Source organism: Pseudorasbora parva, chromosome 22 (assembly GCF_024679245.1).
Source record: "Pseudorasbora parva isolate DD20220531a chromosome 22, ASM2467924v1, whole genome shotgun sequence".
NCBI lineage: Eukaryota > Metazoa > Chordata > Actinopteri > Cypriniformes > Gobionidae > Pseudorasbora > Pseudorasbora parva.
In genome coordinates, this window is record NC_090193.1 from 25,186,266 (window position 1) to 25,214,136 (window position 27,871).

Sequence of the window (27,871 nt, forward strand, 5' to 3'; positions counted from 1 at the left end):
CAGACTGTAACAGACAACAGGCACACTTTATTGAAAAAGTCCAACTATTCCGAGGCCAAACGATTGAATTGTGTGAAGAAAAGATCCAAAAGCAATCGCCGCGCCGAACTGGGGAACCCCATTGCTTTCAGTGGGAAACCAATTGGCGTCAAAATTAGACGGCATTTCTATCGGTATGAAATCGCGCTGAAGAAGTCTCATTCAGAACACATCGCGATGTTTGGCATCAGATCATGTGTGCCACATGTTGGTGAGTAGTCAATACATGTTATGTCCTAATGTTTGATATAAAGTATTTTCTGCTTGTCGTTATCGATCATGTTCAGTCACTGCAATGTATCTGTCATCATCTCCACTGAGGCTTTGCATTTCTTTGCTTTCTAAATAATCACACCTTGCTAATAGGGTGATTAAACACTGTCACGTGACGTGCTAGACCTTTAAACAGTTGTTAATATTTAATAATAATTAATAGTGTAGTTCCAACGTGGCATTTGTAGTAGAAGCACAATAAAAAGCAATACTTGCTATGCTTTTACCACAGTATTAGTAGTTTTAATGTGATATTTGTTGTAAATGAACAGTAACCACATTAATTGGTAGTTTTAATGTGATATTTGTTGTAAATAAACAGTAGCCACAACCATTACTATGCTTTAAATGCATTTTAATGTAAAATCCAAATATTTTTATTTAAATAGTATACTTTATAATGCTATATATATGTTCTGACTTTTTTTCTCTCTTTCTTGAAAAGACCAAAATGGCCTCTCGGACTCAGTCAACCCATTCTTGTTTGTGGAGAAGTAACGGAGAAGACCGAAAACTGCAACTGCAAACATTTGTAATGGTATGTATGTGTTGGTTTGAACCCTTTATCAAACATTTTATTTAGCATTTGTTGTTACTTATTCTTACAAATCCCATAGCTCAATCAGTAAGAACATATTCTCGCCTAATAATTTGTAACTTAATAAGTTGTCAAATTCGTATGATTCTCGTACAAATAGCTCTGAAAAAAATTAAGAGACCACTTAACATGGATTTCTAAATGTTAAGTTGTATCTTAATTTTTTTCGGAGCTGTATTTGTATATGAAGAGTTCAGATGCAAAAGCCTCAAAAAGCCACTTCGGACACATGACATCAGATATTCGATTATTTTTTCATAATCAGATCAGTTGCACTGTTTATAACGTCCCGGTTGCATGTAAATAATTTAGGTGATCACAAAATCAAGTAAGTTATCTACATTTTCAAACAAATTCATACGATATAGCTAGCTATTATATACTTTTAAAGGTCCTGTTCTTCGCGTGTTTTCGAAGCTTTGATTATGTTTACATGAGTTCATGAGCGTGTACAAAAACAGTATTTTTCACATAATTTACTTATCTGTACAGCGCTGTTTTCTTTGTCCTAAAAACGGCCTGATGATTTCCTTGTTCTATGAAGTCCCTCCTTCAGAAATACGTAACGAGTTCTGATTAGGCCAGCGCTTCTCGTGTTGTGATTAGACAGCAGCTTAGCGCACTTTGCCCGGAAAGGTCCCGCCTTTCACCCCTAGGGGCTGCCATTGCTAACCAAGCCATCACCTGCTGTTAGCATCCCATTGACTTTCATTCATTTTTGAGTCACTTTGACAGTGGATAACTTTACATCTGAGACGTTTAAAGACTCCATTTGTCCATTGTTTATTTCTAAAGAAACACGACAATGCATAAAAGGCTCCATTACCTTGTATCTTACACTATCCCCCGCAGAAGCTGTTTTTGTAAAAATAGGCTAACGATTGCGTCATAACCAACGCGACCCTGTCGCACAGTTGAGAAATTACCGTATAGACCTGAGGAGACGCTCGCAGGCAATCTTTTACTGTCTATGAGACAGTCGGGGGGACGTGGAGACATAAAGTCTGATAAAGTCAAGGGGGAAGAATGGGGAGAAGCCCATAGTGAGCCAAAAGCAACGGGAGAAAATATTTAAACAACGTGATTCAGCTTTCACTTTCCACATCTACTAGAAGACCTACAGCTGTCAGACAGGAGGCTCACGTCACAGTATTAGCTGAATCTGATCGATAGCCATGGGTTTCTCCACGCTTGAGGACGTCACCGCTTTGTGCGCACTCGTCATTCTTTAGCTCCGCCCACACGATACGCCTCCAGTGTGCAGGTGCCAAGTCCTGTTGGAAAATGAAATCTGCATCTCCAAAAAGTTAGTCAGCAGCAGGAAGCATGAAGTGCTCTAAAACTTCATGGTATACATCTGCATTGACCTTGGACCTCAGAAAATACATTGAACCATGACACCCCAAACCATCACTGACTGTGGAAACTTTACACTTGACCTTAAGCAACATGGATTGTGTGCCTCCGCTCTCTCCCTCCAGACTCTGGGACCCTGATGTCCAAAGGAAATGCAAAATTTACTTTCATCAGAGAACATAATTTTGGACCACTCAGCGCTAATCCAGTTCTTTTTATGTTTAGCCCAGGCGAGACACTTCTGACACTGTCTGTTGTTCAAGAGTGACTTGACACTTGAATGCGACAGCTGAAACCCATGTCTTGCATATGTCTGTGTGTAGTGGTTCTTGAAGCACTGACTCCAGCTGCAGTCCACTCTTTGTGAATCTCCCCCACATTTTTGAATGGGTTTTGTTTCACAATCCTCTCCAGGGTGCAATTATCCCTATTGCTTGTACACTTTTTTCTACCACATCTTTTCCGTCCCTTCGCCTCTCTATGAATGTGCGTGAATGCAGAGCTCTGTGACCAACCGGCCTCTTTTGCAATTACCTTTTGTGTATTGCCCTCCTTGTGCAAGTGTAAATGGTCATATTTTGGACAATTGTCAAGTCAGCAGTCTTCTCATGATTGTGTAGCCTACAGAATTAGAATGACATGTCATTTAAATGCCTTTGCAGGTGTTTTGAGTTAATTAGCTGATTAATAATAATAATAATAATAATAATTCATTACATTTATATAGCGCTTTTCTAGACACCCAAAGCGCTTTACATATAGAAGGGGGGAATCTCCTCAGCCACCACCAATGTGCAGCATCCACCTGGAGGATGCGATGTCAGCCATATTGCGCCAGAACGCTCACAACACACCAGCTGATTGGTGGAGAGGAGATTGATTAGGCCAATCATTATATGGGGATTATTAGGAGGCCATGATGGACAGTGGCCAATGGGTAAATTTGGCCCGGATGTCGGGGTTACACCCCTACTCTTTATCGAAGGACATTTCTGGGATTTTTAACAACCACAGAGAGTCAGGACCTCGGTTTAACGAGAAAATATTGAAACAGCTTTTCCGAGGTGGAGGGACCTAACCTAACTTTCGTGTCCTAAAAGGATTAAAAACTGATGCTGAGGTAGCCACATTTCTGCTTGACAAGGATTTCTATCAGCTTGATTTGTTTAATTTTTTAAGAACTACACAAATAAATTAAGTTATTATTTTAGTTTCTAGAAGTCGGTAGAAATTTTGGAACTTTGGGTGCAAATTCCTCGCCGGAGCCCATTTACTCTGTGTCAAAACTCAAGCCGTATAACAACATACAAAAAAAATGTCACAGACTGTGCAAAGCAACTATTGAAACCTACTAATTCACTGGCTTATGTTGCTTAAATAATGTACTAGCAAACCTTATATAGCTTTACATATTGATAGAATAATTACTTGCATACTGTAACGTTAGTTACCGTTATATTATCTTACTAGCTATTTATTATTAGAAATATTGCAACTTCATATAGTGACATTCAGTGGCGTAGCACCCAATTTTGGGCCCTGGGTACAAACCATCTTGCTGGGGCCCCGTACCATGTATGTGTATGTATAGAAAACTGACTTCTAAGGGCCCCCCCTGCCTCGGGCCCTGGTTACTCGGTACCCTTTATCCCCCCAGTCCGATGCCCCTGGTGACGTTACATGTATTGCAAAATACGTAATGTTTTGAGGACTAAGTTTGTAGTCAAAGTATGAGCAGGCCATTGTCAATGTAAATCATATTGTTGATGTTTCGTCTGTGCCATAACCACACCATGTCCGCCGTCATCAGTGGGCCTGCTGGTTTACTATCCTGCGTTCAAGGCAGGCTCCATTGTGATGGGGGAGGAGCTGTGACAGGAGGGCTGTAGCGTAGAAGAGAGCAAGGGGAATGACCTGTGAGTTGTGCTTGTTTAAATGTTCAGGCTATGTCAACGTTTTCTAAAAACTCCCTACTGCAGCTTTAAATGTCATAATCATCAAAATTAAAAGAAATTTGAAATATATCAGTCTGTGTGTAATGAATGAATATAATATAGTGATTTAGTGAAATAAATCCACTTTTTGATGATATTCTAATTATATGACCGGCACATGACTTTCGTCTTTCAGACAAATACAATCTGAGTCAAAAAGTCCTGGCTAATCCAAGCTTTATAATGGCACTGATTGATGTTCTGTATGATCTGTATGTTCTGTATGGTAACTGACTCAGAACTGATCCACTTTCTTTGGTTTGGCATACCTCCCATTCTGAAACAGAAAAACCAGAGTTTCCCTCATCTTAGGGTTAACAAAGCCCATCAGAGTGTTCACTAAAAATCCTTTTCTGAAAAAGGCCTCTGGCTCTGTTTCCTGATTCTAGTGCGTATAAATATTAGAGATGTAAAATTCTGTAACAAAATAACTAAACAACTAAACAAAATCTTTTAAGTTACTGTAGGTTCTTAAAAAATGGCTGCAGTCTATTTAAAAAAATATTTAATTTGAATGAATTATAAATTAAAATAAAGAAAAAGCTTGAATTCTATGATTCACTCATAAGGACTTCAATTGTTTCATGAATGAATCTCTTGAATAAATTACTAAATGGCAGTCCCTTGTCACCACCTACTGGTGTAACAATTAAAACAATCTTTTTTTTAAGTTATTTTAAAAAGGATTTAGGCCTATTATACCAAAGACATCAGTATTTACAACAGTATTAGACAGAAAAAAAGTTGAAAAACTTTCTGTTAGTTTTAATTTATAAGCAAACAAAAATCTGGCAATACTAGGCTATGCATTAATGCTCCATCGCGTTTTAAAATAACGTAGACTGAAATCTAAACTTACCCCCGGTAGTGTTCATAAAAGCAAATGTGAAATAAAACTCAATTAGCATAGTGAAGCAACTATGCCATTTTAGCTTGTTTCTACAAGTCTTTGAGATTATTTGTTGTGACTCGTGTTTCACAGGATTTGTACCAGGGCGCTCCGCATTTCAAGTATAGTCTACCATTCTGTACCAGCTGCTACCAAGCATGCTTAGTTATGCCTATGTCAGAAAAGTCAAACATATGGAACTGTTTATGTTATTTTTAAAAACTCCAAAATGTATTCTTTGACAAATCATGCACTATGGTAAAAAGTGTTTTGAAGTAGGCTAATAATATAATATTTTGCAAGGATCCTTGTGAAAACAAGTCTTTATTGATCCATAATCTGCCCCTCATGTCATAATTTAGTATGAAAAGGATTAAATGTGCTTGCTGTTTTAATGCCTAGTGTTTATTGATGCATTTGTGTGTATTTTGCTGAAATGTTGCCACAGGTACAGGCTGTTTTCCCAACGAGTCTGTATTACAATATCTACAGCTTTCATTTAAGCAAGAATTGAAAGTATGTGAAAGTAATTTCTGCTTTCGTAAATAAAATAAAATAAAGTGTAAATAAATACGGTGTATTGGGTACTTAATCATTTAACAATCAATTTAATGACATACATTTTTGAAAAGATTTAATGAGCATAAATAACCTTTTGTACCATGGAGGATTGATAAAGAGTAGTTTGGTGGCACTTTTGATGTGGATGGATATAAAAATGATACATTAAAAACAATGCTTATCTTTCTGCCACCACTACTTCCACCATCACTCAAGTACCTCAACCATATCTAAACAAACCACTTCTATCACAGAAATGAATGCTTGCAATGAGAAAGCCCAACTTCTGGTTAAATTCTATTGATAAAGGAGTGGTGCATTAATCTTTGAACATGATGGGCCATAAACGGCTAACATGAATGTACTGTAACTGCAAAATTTTGGTTTTTACCCAACAACAGGTTGGCACTTAATAATTTAACCATTAATTTGATGACAAATAACTTTTTGAAATCGGAAACGATTCAATAAGCATAATTAACCTTCTGTTCCAAGGAGGATTTATAAAAAATAGTTTTGTGTGAATGGATGATAAAATAATGATATAAAAAAGCTTATCGTTCTGCCACCAGAATTTATTTTTATTATTATTTTTTGGCTGGAAATAAGGTTACGCTATAGCAGTGTCTTTGTCTTTTGTTTTTTGATTAACATTAATGACACAGACAGCAGCAGGTTTATTAGGCTGTTGTCACTTTAAGAACTAATACACAGACCCAATATATTAATAATATCCAATTCTCTCAACTGTTTATCTTCTCTGAAGACATAAACTGACTGTGCTTACATGAATACTCCAATTTTTACATGCCGGTATTTTTGTGAGCATTTGACCTTTTAGCCGCACACAGAGAGCTGCTTGTCAGTGTTCGAATACTTAATATGAGTTCTCTTTTGTGGCACATTGCCCTTTTAATAACCCTTTTTTAACCTAAAGCACGTCCTGCACTTTATTACTCATTCGTCCCTGTTCCTTTTTTGACTTTAATGTGACTAGCTCCTGTCCACTAAAATCTGCATGTATATATCGGCATACAGCACTATAGAAATGATTATAGAAAAAGTTAAACCAATTCAACAATATAAACATCATATCACCTAGTCTTAACAAGCAGTAATGCTTAAACACATTTGTTAATAAAAACCAACAACTTGAGAGTGTTGTTTGACCAACAAGCAGAATTGACTATGCATCCTCACTCGATCTTATTCTTATTAATGCAGAAAAGTAGTACCGGAAAATGAGGTCACCTAATGCTAGAAAAAGTGGTACAGTTGCAGCTCATGCATGAAAGCTGGGGTTGTGGATATACGTAGAAATTCAGCTTCTAATAAAGAGGTTTACTGGCACAGTATGTATTTTGAAAATACAAAAATACTCAACCTAAATGTATTTAAATCAAAATTATATTAGATTATTAAGGCATATTTTAATACATATTTTAAATACATGTATCCTGAAATACTGCCCATCCCTGATAAGAAGTGACCAGTCTCTGAACATTGGCAATAAACGGCTAACATGAATGTTATTGCAAAATTTAGGTTGTCATGGTCACCCAAACAACACTTTTATCATCTTGGCATCTGACTTGTTTCATGAGATAGAATTCATTTAGTATATAAACTTCCCCCTTGTAGGTCTGCTCTACTTTTCTTTACGTTCTAAAATCTAAATATAACCACAAGTGTTAGTGTTTGCACTGACTACCTATAACTGTATCTTGTTTTGATTCACTGCATGATGAAACTATGAGGTCAGAATGCCCCTCTTTTGTGTTGCTTTCTTCTCATGTCAAACTGTCAGCAGCAACACGCCCGATTCAAGAGGATTCAGTGTCATTGATCTCACAGGCCTAGATTTGGTTGCACAGAATGCTCCAGTCTTTTTTTTTCTGATGAAATGTGATGGCATAACAATAACAAGTGGGGCGCTGCAAGAACTACTGAAAATTAATCGCAAATCAAGTGTTTCCTTAATGTTCACACATCCAATAATTTTTATTTTAAAAAAATTAATCAAAAAAGGTAATTTTGAACATTCTGGGAACATTCAGAAATAGTGTTTCATAACTTAATATGAACATATAGCAAAACATTCTTAGAGCATGTATTTCATAGCTAGGATGATATTGGAGTGCAAGCGCTGAATTGGGTCTTAATTTTATTGCTATGCTTATTTTACCACAGGATTGACACCTTTATGACCATTATCCCTGTATGGACCCTTAAATGTCTTTGTCTGGACACACCTGCCACCAAAAATATACACTTCAAAGAACAAATATACCCTATATCTGATTGAACAGTGACCTAACTGTCTTGCGTAACACTGGGTACATACTATCATAATGCCTCAAAGATGCTGACAGATATCTGACCTGGCCTCTGAGTCCCCCTGTGTGTCAGTTACACGGCTGTTGAGGATAATGTGATAAATCTTTGTCTATCCACATGGAAAATTTCCACAGGCCTGAAATATCATCATGTTTGTGATGACAAATTGTATGACTTAAACAACGATACTGCAGTTTAGTTACACTATAGTTTCTAGTTTCAGTAAAAAATAAGAATGGTATACAGAACTTGAGGTGCACTTAAAAATAGGTCACTTAGGTTTTATTCTTCTTTTATTTATGATAAGACAAGACTATCTGACAGAGATAAGATGTGTAGACTGTGTTTATGGTGTTTGTGTTTGAACATAAAGAGCTATAAATATAATAGGACACTTTTATTTACTATAAAAGGTATTTGTGAGATGTAAACGCATTAGCATTGTTCTTCGCAATCTCAGGTAAAGTGGCTTGAAGTTTTCATTGTGTGCTCAAGTGTTTTGAATAGCATTCTGTTTCATTGCACTGTGAACAGCCTCAAGGGAATGGACACACACACCATTGATTCCACCATGAGAGATAGCTATACACTCTTTATTGTGTCTGTCAAAAAAAGAACCTGTTCATTTAAAAAAGTAATAAATCGAGCTTGATTGGTCTGTTACTATACAATCGAGTAAATCTTGATTGGCCAAATCTGATAGAAATCCTGTTTTATTTTTATAGGCCAAAAAAAACTTAGCTGACATGGTATAGGCCTACATGTGTAGCCCTCCCAGTCTTTCTCCCCACCCCTCACTTTACTTCACACTCAAGTTCCCCACTCAAAACGAATGGGACATGTACCAGCAACAAAATGAACAGGGGAATAACGCATTTGACAGGTATTTTTTGTCTTTGAAAATGTTTCTTACAATATTAACCTCGTGTAAAAGCATGTAAGCGTCTCGTTTAATGATCTTATTCCATTTGTGTTAGGCCTGAATTTGCTCTTTCAGTTTGGTAAGGTGATTTTCAATTCACTGCGTGAAAAATCATTCATTCAAATTACATCACCAAATAATTACTGCTGACATATAAGTTTGTCTTTATACTTGTTTTGTTTTTTTCCTCAGTAACCTGTTCAAGACTGGTGTGTTACTTAACAAACTGGTCTCAGTACAGAGCAGGAGCTGCTAGATACCTTCCCGAGAATGTGGACCCGTACTTGTGTACTCATTTGATCTATGCATTTGCTATTATAAACTATGCCAATAACATAGCAGCGAGTGAGTGGAATGATGTGGCCCTTTATTCGACCTTCAATGCACTTAAGAACAAGTACGGATGTTTGTAGCTCAGTGCTGCGTTGTAATTCTATTTGATTCATCAAATGTTCTGCTATGTGAGAAAGACTCATAAAATGTTTGTTTCATTTCTAAAGAAATCCGCAGTTGAAAATCTTGTTGTCTGTCAGAGACCAGGATGCAAGCCAGTAAGTGTTTCCTTCTCTTTCTGGTTAAAAGTTGCCCTCTACTGGTAACAGACCATTTCTATCTTTTTTAAACCAAAACAAAAATATGACTTATCCACAAAAATATTTGTAAGACACATTATCAGTGAAATAAGCAGCCATACATTTTTTATTTTTTTTTTGTTCACCAGATTTTCCATTATGTTGTCCAACTGGACAAACCGTCAGACATTTATAAAGTCTTCAATAGAATTTCTGAGGCTGTATAAATTTGATGGGCTGGATTTGGACTGGGAATACAAGGGCACTCCAGAAACGCGTTTGGAAGACAAGCTGAAATTCACTCTACTGTGCAAGGTTTGTTTTCAAATAAGAGTCCAAGAGTTTTCCAATGGGTCATAAGTGGTCAGAGAAACACCTTATCTGTGTACAATTTCAGCAAATTCAAATAATCGGATCGGTAGTATTTTTTTTTTTTTTTCCCTTCTTATATTCTAAATTGATGCTCAAAAAGCATTTCATATTATTATCACAGCAGTTTATTGTGTGTGTGTGTGTGTGTGTGTGCGCATGGCCTGGTAATCCCTACGTTATGGGGACAAAATGTCCCCACAAAGATGGCAATATCCGAAATCCTTATCCTTGTGGGGAAATTTTTAGGTCCCCATGAGGAAAACATCTTATAAATCGCACAGAAGGAGTTTTTTTGAGAAAGTAAAAATTCAGAATGTTTCCTGTGATGGGTAGGTTTAGGGGTAGGGGCAGTGTAAGGGGATAGGATGTACAGTTTGTACAGTATGAAATCCATTACGCCTATGGAAAGTCCCCATAAAACATGGAAACACGACATGTGCGTGCGTGCGCGTGTGTGTGTGTGTAAGCTATGATAAAAAATGTTTTTTTTCAGGATTATTAAATAAACAAAGTAACAGCATGTATTAGAAATATAATGCTTTTGTAAAATTATAAATGGTCCTTGTCAATTTTGATCAATTAAATGCTGAATACAATTATTAGTATTATCTTTAAAAACAAACCTTTGAATGATAATGTACAAGGATGTATATCATGTACAAGGATGGATATCAAATCAGGATAATTGGAACAAGTATTGGCAAATTGTTATTATTTCTTCTGTCTTTTTTTAAGCATACATCTTACCAAATGTATTGAGGTTTATGCTTAAAACTTTTAATTTACTAAAGGACTAAATAAAACCCCTTTTCCAAAAAGAACCAAAAAAAAATTGTGATACCTTTGTGATAGGAACTTCTGGAAGCATTTCTAGCTGAAGATCATTCAAACAAAGATGCAAGACTGATTCTAACAGCGACTGTTTCAGCACAGAAAGATGTTATCGAAAGGAGCTACAATATTCCTGAGATCTCAAAGTAAGAACAATTCAATCAATTTCAATCATGTTTAGAAAAAAAATGGCAGTATAAAATATAATATAAATAAAATATAAAATAAATTATACAAATATTTTTTTTCTCCAGGTATTTGGACTTTATTAGTGTCAAGACATTTGATTTTCATACGTTTAAAGATGGCATTGCGAGACATCACAGCCCTTTGTACAGTGCTGTCCATGAAGAGGAAAATATCAACTCAAACGCCGTAAGCACAGTAATTGGCATTGAGCACTATCATCAATACGTTCAATTTATGCTCGCATATTTTAATCTTTCATGCAGGATTTTGCCCTTCAATACTGGAAATTCCAGGGAGCTCCTGCCAAGAAGTTGTTAATGGGTTTTGCCACATATGGACGTTCCTTCATCCTCACCTCCTCTCAGAATGGAGCTGGTGCCCCAGCAAATAGCTTTGCTTCTCCTGGACCTTATACACAAGAGATGGGCTTGTGGTCTTACTTTGAAGTAAATGGCATAGGAAAACAAAAATATCTGGACAGAAACTTTTGTGTGATATTTGGCTTGCAAATGAATGTCAGGGATATCAAGTAAAGGAATATTTTCTTTTTCAAGATATGTCTTTTCCTAAATGGTGGCGTAGTACAGTGGATAGAAGACCAGAAAGTTCCTTTTTCAGTTAAAGACAGTGACTGGGTGGGATTTGACAATCTGAGGAGCTTTGAGATAAAGGTACATTTGATTAAGTCATGTAATACTATTATGTCTAATGATTTTACTTGACAAATAACAGCTCTGCCTTATATTGTTAAGATCAAATACTTACAGGAACATAGCTTTGGTGGTGCGTTTGTATGGGCTCTTGACCTGGATGACTTTTCTGGATATTTTTGTGGACAAGGCAATTATCCTTTAGTCAGCAACCTGAAGAAACTGCTAATACTTGGTGAGATTTGCATAATCCATTACTTTGCTTTTTTGAATAGTTATTTATTATCAGATTCTGAAATATATTTATTTATTTGCAACAGGAGCAAAAGATGAAGTGTATCCTTCCATGGCAAGCTCCAGCACTTCCAACAACAATTTTGCAACAGTTGGGATAGGCTCTTCACCGCCAACATGTGTGAAGATTCTCAGCTCTCTTCCAGCACTGGGAAGTCAGTTCTGTACAGATAGATCAGATGGACTTTATCACAGAATGGGCTCCCTTAACTCATTCTATAACTGTACTGGAGGAATGACAAATATCACGTGGTGCACCCCTGTTGTTTTAAATAATTCTGCGGATGCACAACCATCACAGCTAATTATTTTCATTACATTAAGTAGTGCAAGTCTCCTAACTCTGTGGCATTGCCTATTTTAGGAGTAACTTACCGATTTAACATGGATGGAAAGACAGCAACGTACAAGTTTTTCAAATCTTTATTAGCTTATTGCAGGATACCTTGCTAGCAGCCTGCTGATGGATGCATGTTGAGCATTTTTGAATCGGTGTGATACTGTGAAATCTTTTTTTTTTTAAAGCATGAAATGGAAGTTGCAATAGTAATTTCTTCCCTATTGTGATGTGTATCACTGTGAAATGGCTTCTTAGATAAGAAAAAATGAGTGCGGCATTGTTTTTTGTCCATCAGGAATTGATTGGATAGTTGTGGTTTGCTATTGCTGTGATCTCCTGTAAGTGTAAGGTTGTTCAAACACAAGAGGAGAAGGGGAAGTTATTTTGATTAAAGATGAAGAGGGCACATGAATTTTTAAAATAATGACTGTGCACAGATAAATCATGTATAATAAATACTGCAATATTTAATTAAAAACAAACAAGAATTGTCCATTTTGATTTTATGGTGACTTCAAAAGGGTTTGCTTTAAAATTAGCCTAATTATGAGCCCTTTTAGTCAATAGTCAAGCAACTCTTTTATCATAGAAAAGTGGCTCACAAACTTTTGGATGCATAAACTGTTTCTAAAGCAAAACTGTTTTAGCAAATTACCTCTACACATGTAATGGAAAATAAAAGATGTACTGTTGCATACACTTATTGGAAAATATTAAGACAATTATTCTGTCGTTATTATTATACATTTGCTGGCTTGTGTTGTATATCTATAGTATTGGTGTACTTTTGTGTGAGTTTAGAGTCAGCTATAAATCATGCAAAATATTGTTTTTATTTTATTTATTAGGGTAATTTAACAAAAATAAAATTCTCACAGTATAGTAACTATTCAAGGATTACTTTTTGTAACCCTGCCTATGTTTATTTTCAATTCTTATGAATAATACAATATTTTAAATCACATATGTCGCATCCAGTCAGCCTAATAAGATCAGTTTTATGTTAAAGGATAAGTAAACTCTAATAATTATTTTTTTCAAATTGTCTAGTTTAACAAGTTCTCACTCCCAACTCGTCACATACTGAAGCTTGGCCTCAGGTCACTTTTTAACGCACAGGGTACTTCTTTAGGGTAATTTTTCGATGCACAGGGTGCTCCATTGATTTCAGTTGTTTGCCCAATGCGTCAGATCAAGACGCATTTATTCTTTGCATATGTAATAGTAGACATGATTTATGAATATTTTTAGGGTACTTTTAGATTTTGTAGCAACTAAACCCACTCCTATCCTTAACCTACTTCTCAACAACATAAAACACGTTACAGGCAAATTAAAGTACAGTCACAGGTATTTAGTGAGTATTAACTCATGTTGCATTCCAAGTCTTCTGAGGTCATATATTATCTCTTTGTGAAGAACAGAGTGGATCCTAATGTTTTAATCGCTGAAATGATGATCCTGCTGCTCTGTGAACACACGCACTCTTTCAGTCATAGATACACCTGACTATTTAGCATGACACGATTGGTCAACGAGACACACGAGAGCCAATGATATTTTACAATGAAAGCTGATGTAATGACGCAATTGGTCACGAGACATACGAGAGCCAATGCAAATTTACTATCAAAGTGCTTTGGGTGGCAAATTTTGAATGTGTGCATGATCTTCGAATTTTCTTCACAATTTTCTTTGGCAAAAATTCTGTGAGTCAAAATAAATTCATCAGCCGCATTGGCTAAGGTCAGGGCCTTTTGCTCATTCAAATAAATACTAACATCGGCACTGTCTAGCAGACCAGCAGGGGACAACAGGCAGGCGTAACAGGGTGCTATTTCCACATGTTTTCAACCCGCACATGGGGGATGGGAGATCGCACTCACAGCACTCGGCTCGCAGCTGCAGCCTCAGGCATTCATGTAAACGGTGCGGCCGGTGGAGCAAAGTGCTTCAACTTCTCAAATGAATTCCTATGAAAGTTAAGCTTCCAAAGGCATGAACTGAAAACGCGCCTGACTGAACACGTGCTGTGAATCTATGCCGTGAATCTATGCCACGTTTACCTCAGCTCTCATCACAAGAGCTCATTCAGCTCATTCATCATGATGAATGTAATGTGACTCCTGCAGCGTTTGTTGCTGTGTGACACTCCCTCAGCAGCTAAATCACATTATATTGAACAGACACATTCCGTTTAATTTTCTGTTTAATTGTAGTGTCTGTTCTCTAACTGAACTGATTTTATGAAAATGAACGTGGTGTGTAAAAGTGAAAGTGATCCAGTAATCTAGTGGTGGAGGCTTTGGGAGTGGCCTCATAGGGCAGCAAAGCATTCTGGGAATTATTGTCTTTCCTCCCCATGAGACAAAAATACATTTTCTGTCTTTTCTCAGTCTAGAAAGTACCACATTAAAAAATAATTCACATTTCTACTACATTAATGACCCAGTTAAAATATAGATTAATATTCCCATCGCTGAAGTACCCCCTTTAATAAATTGTGCCTGTAGTTGTATCTTATATCCTGTGTTTTATATTGTATAATAAACAAATGGGTAGGTTTAGGGATAGGATGTGGTTGGGTTACAAATTCAAAGGTGTCTAAATAGCCTAAATAAAGAAAATAAACAAATGTAAATAAAAGTATGCTGACTGATCACACTCCAACATGTCATATGGGGAAGTACCTTGTCGGGGGGCCAACCTCATAATGAAGATATGGGTGGATGGCTGGTTAGTTAACACAAAACTACAGTTTATTAAAGGGGTGGTAAAACACATTCATTGGAGATCAGTGAGCCTATAATTTTGGTCCCATAGAACTCTTTTCCTGACAATTTGCTCACTACACACTTTTAAAACACACCTTTTAAATGGCCTTTCTGTTATATATTTTATTGTTTTAATTCAATATCTTATTTCTGTTATCTGCATAGTTACCAAACTCATTTGGATTTACTTTGTTGTAGGCCTATTTTGTTTTGTTATCTTATTTCGATTAGTGGTTTCCCAGCAAACAATTTTAGGTTATAAGAACGCTTCCCTAATATTCCCATTAAGTTCTAAAAACGTTTTTGAATGTTCTAGGAACGTTGAAATGTCCAGTTTGTGGAGCGTTGTATTAACGGTCTCATTAGGTTATAAGAAGGTTAAATAACGTTCAGGGTGTGGAGTATGATCAAATAAAATATTCCTGTTTTCTCCTTTAATGTAGGCCTACTTGCTTTTGTTTATTGACATCTTATTCTTCCTTTAAAAAAAAGCTAAAACCACTTTTATAATTGACTTTTACATTTATATTACATTTATATTTAATACATAATTAGTTTACTAGATTTTTCTTCTGATTGTAAAAAAATAAATATATACACGAAAATAGCATTTAAGTGTCATTAAGTAATCTCTGGATATACAAATTATGTATCTGAAGTTTGAGAAAAAAGCCGTATGACTAATTTGTAATGACTAATACTTTTTTCAATGTAGTAACGTTTCGTTCCACTAACAATGTAAGAATAACGTTTTATAGCTAACGTTTTTAGAACGTTTCTCAATAGCAAATAACTTTGGCACAACATTCTAATAACGTTACTGCAAGAACGTTTTTTGATAACTTTCAGAGAACTTTCAGAGAACGTTCCCTGTTAGCTGGGTTTATTTCTATAACTTAGTATGTAGGCTAGGCTGGCTAGCTATGTGATTTTTTTTTCTTCTGTTTTTCTTCTTTCAAAGCACTTGGTCTTTGTATTCCACAGAAAATGTTGATAGTGTTTTCCTTTTTGGGTGAACTTTTCCTTTAACGAGTCTGTCCGTCACACTGACGCAAGCACTTTCCTGGCTGTACAGACTGGCGCCATTTTGTTCGATTGTGTGAAGCCGTAAAGGGATAAGTCCATGCCAGGAGCGTCGACCACTCTACATGCACCAAACCGATCATACTTAATTCCAGTCGGTATAAACTGGTAATTGTGAACGCTTTATTTGTGATTGAACATTTTATTTATTATCTTTGGTTGAGACGTGTAGTAATTTTGTCGTTCTAAAGTTAACAACATGCTAATGTTACCTGAAGTTAGCAACATGCTATTCTAAAGCCATAGAATACTGTTAATTTCAAGTAACTTAATTTACACAGCTCTTGTGGGTCAAATATATAAAGTACTTGTACTTTACACATTTGTCTCGATGTGTCTCATCTGACAGCCTATTAAAAGGGGTCAGGCCAAACGCAGGACAACAAGGCCTAACACGGAGAATAATAAAACTACTTTTTGAACAGTGGATTAAAAATCTGAATTTAACGTTACCACATTGTAACCGAACGATTGAAAAACTGTTCATGGAAACGAACGCGAAATTTCTCCATTTCAATTCAAACCTCTTTTTGCTTTTCTTTCGTTTTATTTATTTATAATCAAATAATATTAGTCATATTATTTGATTATTCGTCTGTAAAAATGTGGTTTGAATATTTAGGATTCACCAATGCTGATTTTGTAAGATGTACCCTAAATTTACTGGTGCGGATACGAATTCAGCGAAATATTAATTCGCATAATACTAATTTTAAAACATGATAAATTTAGTTTAACGTTAACCATAGGGTTTAACGTACTGGAACAACGACACCAAGAGCCGAAATGTGATGGGATTGTCCAGACAATTTCTTATTTGGAGTGTTTATATGTATTATCCCATGTTCTATGAATCTAAAAACATGTCTCCCATGATACTATTTTCAATGTAATATATATATATATATATATATATATATATATATATATATATATATATATATATATATATATATATATACTGTGTCCCTGTCCTTATTCAAATAACTATTTGTTCAGCACATGGGGAGTGTTTTTGTCTTTTTGAAATGTAGGTTATTCAAGATCTTGTCCTTCATTCCAGAGGATAACTGGATTTGGATAATGAATTGGCTTCCCTGAAGATTGCTGCTTTTTATCTCACCATAGGTTTTTGTTTTTCTCCTATTGGGCAATTTTTTTTTAAAGTTCCAGTCTACCCCCCTTTAAATTTTCCACCCGGCTTCAGGAGACGTTGAAGATATCCCTACTTTTTTTTTCTTTCCAACATCTCCAAGATATCCAGCCCCATCTTTGCCCTTGGCTCTTCTTTTTGACATCATCTAGTTTGAGGATTTTTTTTTTTTAACTCCCCCAGCCCCCTCACCACTCAATTATCAACAATATTGGAGAGAAAGAGAAAAAAAAAACAAAAAAAACAGACATTTTTCCACCATCTTCCAATTTTAGCACAGCAGTCTGATGGGAACAGGTCTCTAAAAGAGAGGCAAAAGTTGCCCCCTCTCCCCCTGTTCAGTGTTTACTCATCAGTCAAGTATTCCTTCAGGATCCACACATTGCGGAGCGACCCTTCAAGAAGCGCTTGAGATCACCAGGGAACGTCTCAGCCACTGCAGGTGAACGAAGTTCTTGCAACGCTTTCTCTCGTCAGTATTTAAATATCGGCCACCATTTTGCATCATTCAGGACAGAATATGAAAATGTGAAAGGATCAACAGGAGCATGAATAGGCTTGTAACACTCTAAATAGGGAGATTCACGTGGACCCTGTCGCAGGAATCCGGAACGAGTTCCCAGCATCATTGAAGAGCTCCTGACCTGGAAGTGTACAAACTTGTGCCAGAATGACCCTTCAAGGAGATGACTGCTACTTCTACTACTATTCCACCTGTACTAAGGTAAAATATAATGTAGAGACACTTAAGGCAGATTTTTTTTGTTAAATATCGAAGAACAGATAATTTATAATCCGCAAATGGAAAATTGTACGTGGAAATGCGCCGCTGTTGAAGATTTAATTTTTGATCTGAGTGAGGGGTTCTAGCAGAGCAATTACAGCGCTTGCAGTCTGCGTAGAATTAATGCGTTGTTACATTTTTGGAGAGGTGCACATCAGGCTACACATGCTACCAATAAATAAACAGCCTACGATGTAGCTACAGCGCAGATTTAATGCAGAAGTATAAATCAGCCTTTAGGGGATTTATTCACAACACAGTTTTCAACTTAAAAACGGACACATTTATGTGTTTTGGCCATTAATTAAATACGAAAACAGGGTATCCGCGGGGTCTTGAAAAGTCTTAAAAGGTGATAAATCAATTTTGGGAAAATTAAGACCCTTATAAAGTATTAAAAAGTCTTATCACGGCACTATAAAGTCTTAAATTTTGAAAATATTTTGTTCAAGCTTTGTCAAAAGAGTTTGACTCCAAAAAGTATTTATGAATATATTTATTTTCATCCCCATAACTATTAAAAAACAACGGGGCGCTCAGTCTGAGATCGGCTCGGAGCGCGCGCGCCACGGATGGAAATTAGCACCGCCACCAGCCAAATGCGGCTGATTTAGAGTTGTGGCGGGTAAACTCGCTTCACCTACCGAGCTGTTTCACCTCTTTGTAAACTTTGTTCAATGCATGCCAGTGCTGCCGTATGTGCGCATATAACCAGTCGTTTTCTCCGTCATCACTCGCGAGAAGACGCGCTGTGAGACTCGCGCGCGCTGAGAGAAGATCTGACGCTGTGCATCATCCGAGAGCGCACGCGAGTCTCACTCTTTCAAGTCTTGCACTTAAACGGACAAACTCACACAAGAAGTATGTCAACATGTCCATCTTGATGAGTATCCTAGCAGACATAGTCTGAATATGCCTTAAGTGAACTGTATAGTATGCACAGTCGAGAAAGACGAGCATATCCCTGCATCAGGTCTTAAAGGTGCAGTAGCCTTTACTGCTGCCTGAGGGATGTCCTTATAATTAGTTTGACATTAAACAATGCTCTTGATTGAATAGCTTTTGTAAGTTTAATAAAGATTAATCTTTCATTTAAACAGTTAAATATTCAGTTATTTTACATTTGATTACTTTATTCAATTTCTGTACCTTTCTGCAGGCCAGTAGGCCTGTACATTATTATTTAATGTACACATGAGTGAGGTCGAGTTAAACATTCTAGTTTGAATTTTATTTTTCGGTTTTCGGCTTTTGTTTCTTCTTTTTTTGTTTCGGCCAAGAATTTTGATTTCGGTGCATCCCATTCTGACAATGTTCTGCTCGGTATGTTGTCAACACGCTTCAAAGATGCCAGAACGAATAGTTTCATTCTTGGGACTAAAAACCATAAAACTGGAAGCCATAAAAGACCACAAATCATCGTGTAAATGTCAGTATTTCATTGAGACTTGAGATTAAATAAACTGCCCAAGTATTGTAGAGCTTGTAGTATTAATTTGTTAAAAACAAAAAAGTGGCTGGTAAAAACATGGAGTGGTAGACTTTGAAAAAAGTTAATTTCCATCCCTGGCGAGCGCAGTCTACGGGTGACGTCATGTATTTGGCGAAATGCGCAGTTAGGTAATGTGTCACCCACCATACGTTGTAAAACAGATAAGCAATATAAACAATACAAAATTGGCCTATGATAGAGATTTTAAGTTTACATTTGACTACAACTGTTTATTAAAGGTTTGTTGCCGATTAGAACTTAAAAGTGCGATGAGGTCTTAAAATATTTTAAGACGGTCTTTAAAAAGTCTTAAAAAGGTATTGAAATTAACTTCAGGACTCCTGCATATACCCTGGAAAACGTTTTGGGGGGGGCTGAAAACGCAAACATTTTAAATTGTGTTTCAAAGTGCAAGTTCTTGAAAACAATACTGTTAACGTCTTTGTGTAAATTACAAAAACAAAAATTTGTGAAACTTTACATGCATATGCCATGCTGTTCAGTCCATAGACATGTAGTTTTTCATTCCAAAGTAACATCACTAACTACTGGCCTGCATTAATAAAACTGTTTTAATAATACAGGGATATAACCGTTTTTCAACGATCCTTGTGCACGGGGATCGTTTTGACAATGTTGTCATCTAAACATGAAAATTGGAAAAGAAAAAACTTTTTAGTACATTGTCGTGTAAACTTATCCTTAGTTGGAAAATTTTGTCAATTGCTAGGAATTACTCAGAAATGTCCCTGTTGTCCAAAGTAGATGTTTCCCCATATTTAGATTTTGATAATTTTTTGTATTGTATTTAGTTTTTATTGTGTACATATATTTGTACTGCATTTTGGTAAGCTTTTACAGTTTTTAAAGTGCTCTATAAATAAAGGATTGATTGATTTAATCACCACACACACATACATATATATATATATATATATATAAAAATTATCAAAATCTAAATATATATATATATATATATAATTTAATATATATTTTTGTCCTTTTTGCAATTATAAATAAAAAAATGGTTTTGTCCTGGATTTGCCCTTTTAGGGTGACAACTGTCCTTTTCGTCATTGCGAGGCCGCCATGGGTAGCGAGTCGGTCTGCAGCCTGTGGCAGGAGCAAAGGTGCTTCCGTAACATCTGCAAGTTTCGCCATATGGAAATAAAGGTTTGTGATTATAACCAAACTCCCTTTAGGTTAAGATCATTTTATTTGTTTTTTTAAAGAGGACCTCAAAAATTATCCACCTTGTTTCTGCCTTTATAGAAAAACCGCAAAGAAATCGCATGCTATTGGGAGAACCAGCCAGCTGGCTGCCAGAAACCTCACTGTGCTTTTCATCACGAGAAGCCACGCATCATTGATGGGAATTATTTTGCCCCAGACAAAGGTATTTGGAGGTCTTTGCAGTGTTTTAAAAATATATTCTTAGACAATCTGAACAGTTAAAATTATTCATTATTTTTACAGGTCAAATAGTGCAAAAGGAGAAAGAAGAGAACCCACATGAGGACAAAGTCAACCAAGTACCTGCGCCCACTGCAAACCCTACTAACCCACAGCTTAGAGGTGTCATTAGAACTGAGACCCAAGAGAATGTCCCCAGCCCTACCCATCCACCAGTGGTCATCAACCCTGTGGATGATGATGATGAGGATGGTAAGCACACATTCCTGTGACGTGTCATTTTAAAGAAGTATATTCGAATTCAAAATGTTTATAATGGAAATACAACATGTAAAAGTAAAATAACTCTCAAAATCTTTCATTGAAGTTTACTTGAGATTGGCTTTCCCCTTACTGTCTATATAGATTGTCACAACCTTCCAACATCATACCTCATGTATCATGTAGAATTTCTTAATTTCCCACTCATAAATCTGACTGCGCTCTGTCAGTTGGCTCATTTGAAATCAGCACATGTCTACTCTGATGTCACGCTGACGTTTGTCAAAAAACTCTTTTGGTGCTGAGGCGGTACTGCGCCGTGTGATCACAAGCACGATGGGAAAAGACATGCTAATGAGAACGCTCAATTCTCATTGGTTTAAACAACTGATGTTTTTATAGAGAGACCGATATTGATTATTTTATTACCAATACCAATTATTTGGATGTTTATGTGTCCAATAAGTGACAATACAGAACCAAATATACATACATCTGTTTTTGGCAATTTTATAACGGTACTAAATTGAACAAACATACATGCAACATTTTTTTTCAATACTATTTAATTTCATTCCTGCCTTGCATACAATACATTTCTACATCTGAAAGAGAGCAAAAAACAAAGTGCATTGTCGCTTTTTTTAATAAGTTATCAGATAAACGGGTAGCAAAGTATGTAAAAATAATTCTAACATATTTTCAACAAAAAGAGAAACATTCTAAACATGAAAAAAAAACATCATTGCTACTTTAGTGTGGCTTAGTACTCCAGTTGCATCTTTTTTATAACCATATCAGTAATATTACCAATAGGAAAAATATATTTACAGTGTAATGTTTTCAAATGGAGAACATAAATGACAGAGTGATGAATTGTGCTCTCTATTTTTAGCATTTTTAAAAAAAGTTTAAACTACATATCAATCATAATTTCATTTGTGCATTAAGGGCTGTTAGTTCACCCAAAAATAAAAATTAGCCCATAATTTTGTCATCCTATATATGACATATTTCTTTCAGACGAATAAAATTGGATGTTCTAAAAAAGGTACTGGCTAATCCAAGCATTAAGGTACGTTCACACCGAACATGAATAGAGCATCTGGAGCGAATGATTTCAATGTTAAGTCAATAGAAAGGTGCGTTGACGCGTGTCTAGAGGTCCTGCGGTGCGATTCCGCCTCATTCGCGCGTCCAGTTCGCACGAATAACACAAATTTGAAGTGAATTGAGCGTCTTGCGCGAATGGTGCTTTTTGTGCATTCACACGTTTAAAGCGAATTCCCGTCTACGCCCGAGTTGAAAAATTTGAACTTTGGCATCAATTCGCGCCTCGTTAACCAATGAGGAGCCTGCTTGCTGCTGTCACGTGGTAAAGTGACGTGATGCGAAACCCTGCATAATTAAAAAGTACTGTTATTTTGTCACTTAATGTAGTTTTAATGCTTTTCAGTTGGTAATGTAGTTGTTTAAAGCTAAAATATGTGGTTTATTAATAAAGACAGCACCTATTTAAAAAAAAGTCTTGTGTTTTAGAGTGAGATCCAGATCACTGGGCGCTCGGTGCTCATTAACCCTGGCGAGAGCAGCCAGGTAATCCAGTTAACATCAATGTGTTGGCTGAACCACATTTGTGTGGCTGTTAATGCTTAATATAAAATGCTTTAATATTTAATTTATAAATACTTAATAATTTAAAAAAGGCAGAGTGGTGTTTTATGACGCATTTCTCATGGAGCCCCTTGAACATGCATCTATTTAGCTTAAAAAAGTTGATTTCTATGTCTATCTAATGGGTTCAAAATGTTCACGCGTCAAACTAGACGTGGTAGACGCAATTTTGACGCTCTATTCGCGTTCAGTGTGAACGTAGCATTATAATGGCAGTGAATTGTTTTGTTTATGAAGTCCATAAAAGTGCATCTATCCATGATAAAACTGCTACACTAGGCTCCGGGGGGTTAATTAAAGCCTTCTGAAGCAAAGTGATGCGTTTGTGTAAGAAAAATATCCATATTTTATTAGAGCAAAAGTTACCACTGACGCAATGTAGAAGCATTGCAAGCGCTGAGAAGGGTAAAATCGGAAAAGAGTTGTGGCTAGAAAGGGTATAGCAGTGGTAGGAGGTGAGGCAAAATCTCACAATAAAATAACAATACATTTGCTACTTTACAGATGTTTTACTAACACCTACCCAATCCTAATCCTACCCTTACAATAATGCAAATACGATAATTAGATGAAGCTGGACGTAGTGTGATGACATTACCGTTTCACAAAATATACGGATTGGCTGTACACACGAAAACGCAAGATTGTCGTTTTCAGATTTATCCACTCTGGGACCCTGTTTGAGAAAATATTGGATTCATGCTTCCAAAACACTGCATCCATGTGGACGAAACACTGAAACGGTACAACATATACAGCTAAACGTGGCTCCATGTGGACGTGGCCTCAAACTCCACTTGAAGGGCACATTAGTTCCAACCCTTAATTAATATTTGATTAACTGGTTCAGGTGTGTTTAATTAGGGCCGGGCTATGGTCTGCAGGTGGCCCTTAAAGAATAGAGTTTGGCATCCCTAATATTGACATAAATGTTTTTTTCTTACTCATCATTCACAGATCAATTCTCAGAGGAAGGAGATGAATCTCTTGGAGGCTCACCCCGTAAACTGATCACATATAAAAGTAAAACCTATTTCCATGTTTTACAGATATTTTCTATTATGTATTGAGCACTTTTTTTTAATCATTGGTCTGTCATGCAGATGATTCGCTGAACTTTGGTATCCAGACACTGGAGGAGATCAGGTTGAGGAAAGCACTCATGGCCAATCTGAAGAAAGCTGGTAAATAAACCCTTCGCTATATAGCTCTTCAGTAATCTGTTGTTCAGACATCTGATCTTAATTTTCACTTTTTGTTTGTTTGCAGGGCAGTCCACCATGCAGAGCTCTGCCCAAAACAATGGAACTGCTATTGAAAAGGAAAACATTCAGTCACACTCACGTCTGGAAGTTTATAATTCCAAGAATGGTAAGCAGTCCAATTGTTTGAGCTTTGGTTTTTGCAGTTTCAAACCCTTTGTTCATATTATAACCCTTTTAAATCTGTTGCAGATTCATCTGTTAATGAAATTGGAAAAAGAAAAATTACAGACAGACTTGGGAAAAGAAGTTTGAAAAGAGGTACGTTTATGAAAACGGTTTGCTTGATATTGTAATATGTTTATGTATCTATGATCCTTTTTACATATATCGGTCAAAAACTGACAGATGTTGTTGTCATTTGATTTAAGATGGTCCTGTGGAGGAAGAGTTACCTTTGAAGCGAAGCCTTGCTGAACGTCTCGGTGCAACTGTTGAATCCTCCACAGACGTTCTACCACAGAAAGGTATGATACTTTATTAGTCCAGCTGAGGCTGTAGAGGCATTTTGTATCTTTTTTTTTGTATTTATTTATATTATTGAATCCTTTTAGCTCAGAAACCAGTGCGAGAAAGACTTGGATTGACCGCAGACCCCTCTAGCACAGACAGCGAGCCAAAATCATCTGGAGACATCCGTATAAAAACCCTTGAGGAGATTCGACAAGAGAAGGCAGCCAGAAGCCTCAACGCGAGTAAAGTCGTGCGTGTTGTGAAAGAAGTGCCGAAGAAGGAGCCGAGTCCTTCCAAGAAAAGTGTTAAACCTGCTGGCGGACCACAGATTAAGACTTTCTCTGAAATCCTTTACGAAAAGAAAAAAATGCAGGAGAATAAAGCCCAGGAAGTGAATATGTCTGCCAAAAGCCCAGAGGGGGATGAAGGGCCTTCCTCTGCAGGAGCTCCAGTCAAGGCCCCTGTGGCAGCCAGCGAGGTACGAGTTAAAACGTTGGAGGAAATACGCAGAGAGAAGGCTGCAAGGATGCAAGCACAACTTCAAGAGAGCATAGACGACAAAAACCCAACCTCTAGTGAAGCAGAGTCAAGTGGACCTCCAAAGAGGCGCATTCTGCGCATTAATAAGACCTCACGTAAGTCAGACACATTTTTTTCTTTTTTGAGATGACAAACAGCCAGGGAAGTGTGTTCACATTTCCTTAATTGTCTTTTTTTTAAGCTGCTGCTGCAAACACTGTAGGACAGACAAAACCAGACACGTCTGATAAGAAACTGGAGCCTGTTACAGAGGTAAGACACAATTCAAAACCAAAGACAATAAGCCTAAGAAGGTAATATTGTTTCTTGGTTATATAACGTTTCCTCTGTTTAATTTGCAGACAAATGGAAAAGGCGAATCTTCCAGTGAGACTGTTAAAGTGAAGACGTTTGAGGAGATCATGCGAGAGAAGAGACTCCGCAAGCTGCAGGAGGAGCAAGTCACCTCCACCAACCAGAAAGACGCAGCACCTGCTGCCTCACCACCAGCTTCTGAATCTTCCACCCAGCCTCAAACCACAGTAAGACAGAGGATCGCCCTCAAACCCAAGACCTCTCCGCTCCCTGCTGCTGTAGTCCCCCAGAAAAGCTCCCCTGAGCGGTCTGGAGATAGTACTCCATTGAACATACCAAAGCCCTCAACCTCTCCGGTGATTCCTGTCCAGCTAGCTGAGGGAACTATTCAAACAGTGGAGACCAAGGGTAAGAGTTCTATTCATTCTCTCTTTATTTTGATTGTGTAGCTCAATTTCCATTTTAAAGTACTTTACTGGCTTTTGTTTTTTACTTACAATATTTTTTTAGATATGAGACAGTAATGTATACAACATTATTAATATAAACTAATGAAGTGTGTTTATTTAGAAGTGGAATGGAATTGTAACTCTTAATCCAATCAGCCTCCTCACTTTGCCACGTTTTTCTGCATTCAGTGAAGCCCAAGGTGAATGTGAAGCCATCGGTAATGAAGCCGGTGGCCCAGTCTACCCAGAAGAGGAAAGCTGCAAAAGTTCACTCTGCTGTTGCTGAAGTGAAACCTCTCAACACTGCCCGTCAAATACATTCCTCACTGGTTATTCCCAACAAGCGCGTTAAGGTAAGATTGATTTAGCAACCTTCTCCAGCTTTTTGTGTGTCTGCTTGTTAAATGGAGTAGTTTAAAAAAAAAATTACTCTTTCAGGTGGCATCACCAACCTCTCTGACAGATGTTCAGTCCGACACTCAGCAGGTGCCCTCCAACACAGAGGATGTTCAAAGGGTGCCTATGAGCTGCGTTGAGCCTGCCAGTACTACATCAGCTGAGACTGTTGCAGTCCCTCAAAGGTATGGGAAATGTTCTACTTTTTCAAGTGTTCACAATATTTCATTTTTAAAATGTTCTCATTTTATCAATTAAATAGTTATACAGAAATGATTAAAAAAAATGTTCTCCCTCTCTGTAGCCCTGTGATCAGAACACCTAATGTGCAGCGCTCTCGGCGGCTCAGCACCACTTTAGGTCGTGCTCCTGCTGTTACCAGTTCTTCTATGGATGACTTTGAAGACCTGTTAGATGAATTTACTGATGATCGACTTGAGGATGACTTGGAATTGGATTCGGGCAAGGGAGAGGATGACCTTCTTTTAGAACTATCAGAGATGATTGACAGTTAGAAATGAGCCATGTCACCCCTTTACTCTCAAACCACTGCCACTATGAATTTAAAAGGACTGACAATTCAACCCCACAGCATTTTAAATTAAGATTTATTTTATTTTCAAACTCTGATAGATCTGTTTTATTGTTCCTTTTAGATTTTTCTTGTCAATGTAAATATTTCTTCATTGAAAAGTGCTTGAGTCGTTCTTTAGTTGACTTCTTAAAGCTGTCAAAGAAAGTTGCAGGTATGAACAAGCCATCATAAGACAGCCTCAGGTATAATGATTATGTGGGAAGTCATGTTATAGCACTCAGTCATCATGCATTACAGAGATGGGAAGTTTTCAGTTGTGTACTATGTATGCAGAAAATAGTTTTTTATTAGAGGAGCACAGCAAGGCCACACCTTTCTTTTTTTGAGTCGCATGTATTTATGATCTGAGTTAGTAAATGTTCTTTGGCCGTCATTATCAACATTATTTTAGCTGGTGATCGCACACACCTTTGATCTTGTACAAGAAAGTCATTTTATGATCCTATTGTTTAATAACCTGACAGAGAGTTGGAGGTCTTGGATTTGTTTCCCCCTTTCATTTGTGCGGAAGCAATTCTATTATAAATGTTATGCTACATGGAATTTCCTTGGGGACCATCTATACCTTTTCACCTCAAATGAATATCAAAGTATTTTAGCAGTTAAGTCTCAGACCTCTGAATGCAACATGTAAACATGACAGCTGTGTTCTCAGGGAAAATCCTTAAACTTAGCTAATCTTTGCTTACCTGTTTTTTTACTTTGTGTTTTTTCCCCTTTGAAAATGTCTTGACGGTGTCTCTTCTTTGGTTTTATTCACCTTAGTTTACTGATATCATGCATCAAAAGACTGGGATGTTAAAATAATGTAATATGTTCTTTTGTGTCACCTGAGTTGCGCCTCTTCAAAAAACACCTTTGTAAATAAAATCTTTATGAAAAATGTATTAGTGTTTCAGTTTTCAACAGTGTTTACCAACTATTGTTATGCGATGGTAACTTTAGAATTTTTTGAAAATCGAAATACTTAATAATTTAGGAATGCTGTATTGTTAACGTTTAAGTGTTTGGGATGCTACATTTGTACATTT

The 27,871-nt window shown here is 36.8% G+C and overlaps 2 protein-coding genes across 5 annotated transcripts; both read left to right on the plus strand.

The window, feature by feature from the left end:
- The first annotated feature begins 816 nt into the window (after nt 1-816).
- On the plus strand, nt 817-12,783 carry ovgp1 (oviductal glycoprotein 1). 2 transcript variants are annotated; one of them, XM_067431237.1, is made up of 11 exons: nt 8,692-8,930; nt 9,025-9,048; nt 9,162-9,366; nt 9,470-9,520; nt 9,691-9,856; nt 10,766-10,890; nt 10,999-11,119; nt 11,197-11,379; nt 11,488-11,604; nt 11,686-11,818; nt 11,904-12,783. In XM_067431237.1, the coding sequence occupies exons 1-11, from the start codon at nt 8,903-8,905 to the stop codon at nt 12,239-12,241; spliced, it is 1,491 nt and encodes a 496-aa protein (XP_067287338.1). In that variant the 5' UTR covers nt 8,692-8,902; the 3' UTR covers nt 12,242-12,783. The 2 variants fall into 2 exon arrangements, with proteins under 2 accessions (XP_067287339.1, XP_067287338.1); XM_067431238.1 differs by lacking the exons at nt 8,692-8,930; nt 9,025-9,048 and adding an exon at nt 817-850.
- Nucleotides 12,784-16,053: 3,270 nt separating this feature from the next.
- zc3h11a (zinc finger CCCH-type containing 11A) lies at nt 16,054-27,727 on the plus strand. Of its 3 annotated transcripts, none has more exons than XM_067432443.1 (17): nt 16,054-16,182; nt 17,138-17,669; nt 17,804-17,951; nt 20,557-20,676; nt 20,776-20,899; nt 20,980-21,168; nt 23,809-23,874; nt 23,955-24,035; nt 24,121-24,222; nt 24,306-24,374; nt 24,485-24,580; nt 24,668-25,201; nt 25,288-25,358; nt 25,448-25,808; nt 26,039-26,202; nt 26,288-26,430; nt 26,550-27,727. In XM_067432443.1, exons 3-17 carry the CDS (start codon nt 17,898-17,900, stop codon nt 26,758-26,760), a joined length of 2,385 nt encoding a protein of 794 aa, XP_067288544.1. In that variant the 5' UTR covers nt 16,054-16,182; nt 17,138-17,669; nt 17,804-17,897; the 3' UTR covers nt 26,761-27,727. The 3 variants fall into 3 exon arrangements, with proteins under 3 accessions (XP_067288544.1, XP_067288545.1, XP_067288543.1); XM_067432444.1 differs by having other exon boundaries at nt 16,072-16,182; nt 17,600-17,669; XM_067432442.1 differs by lacking the exon at nt 16,054-16,182 and having other exon boundaries at nt 17,037-17,669.
- Nucleotides 27,728-27,871: the final 144 nt, after the last annotated feature.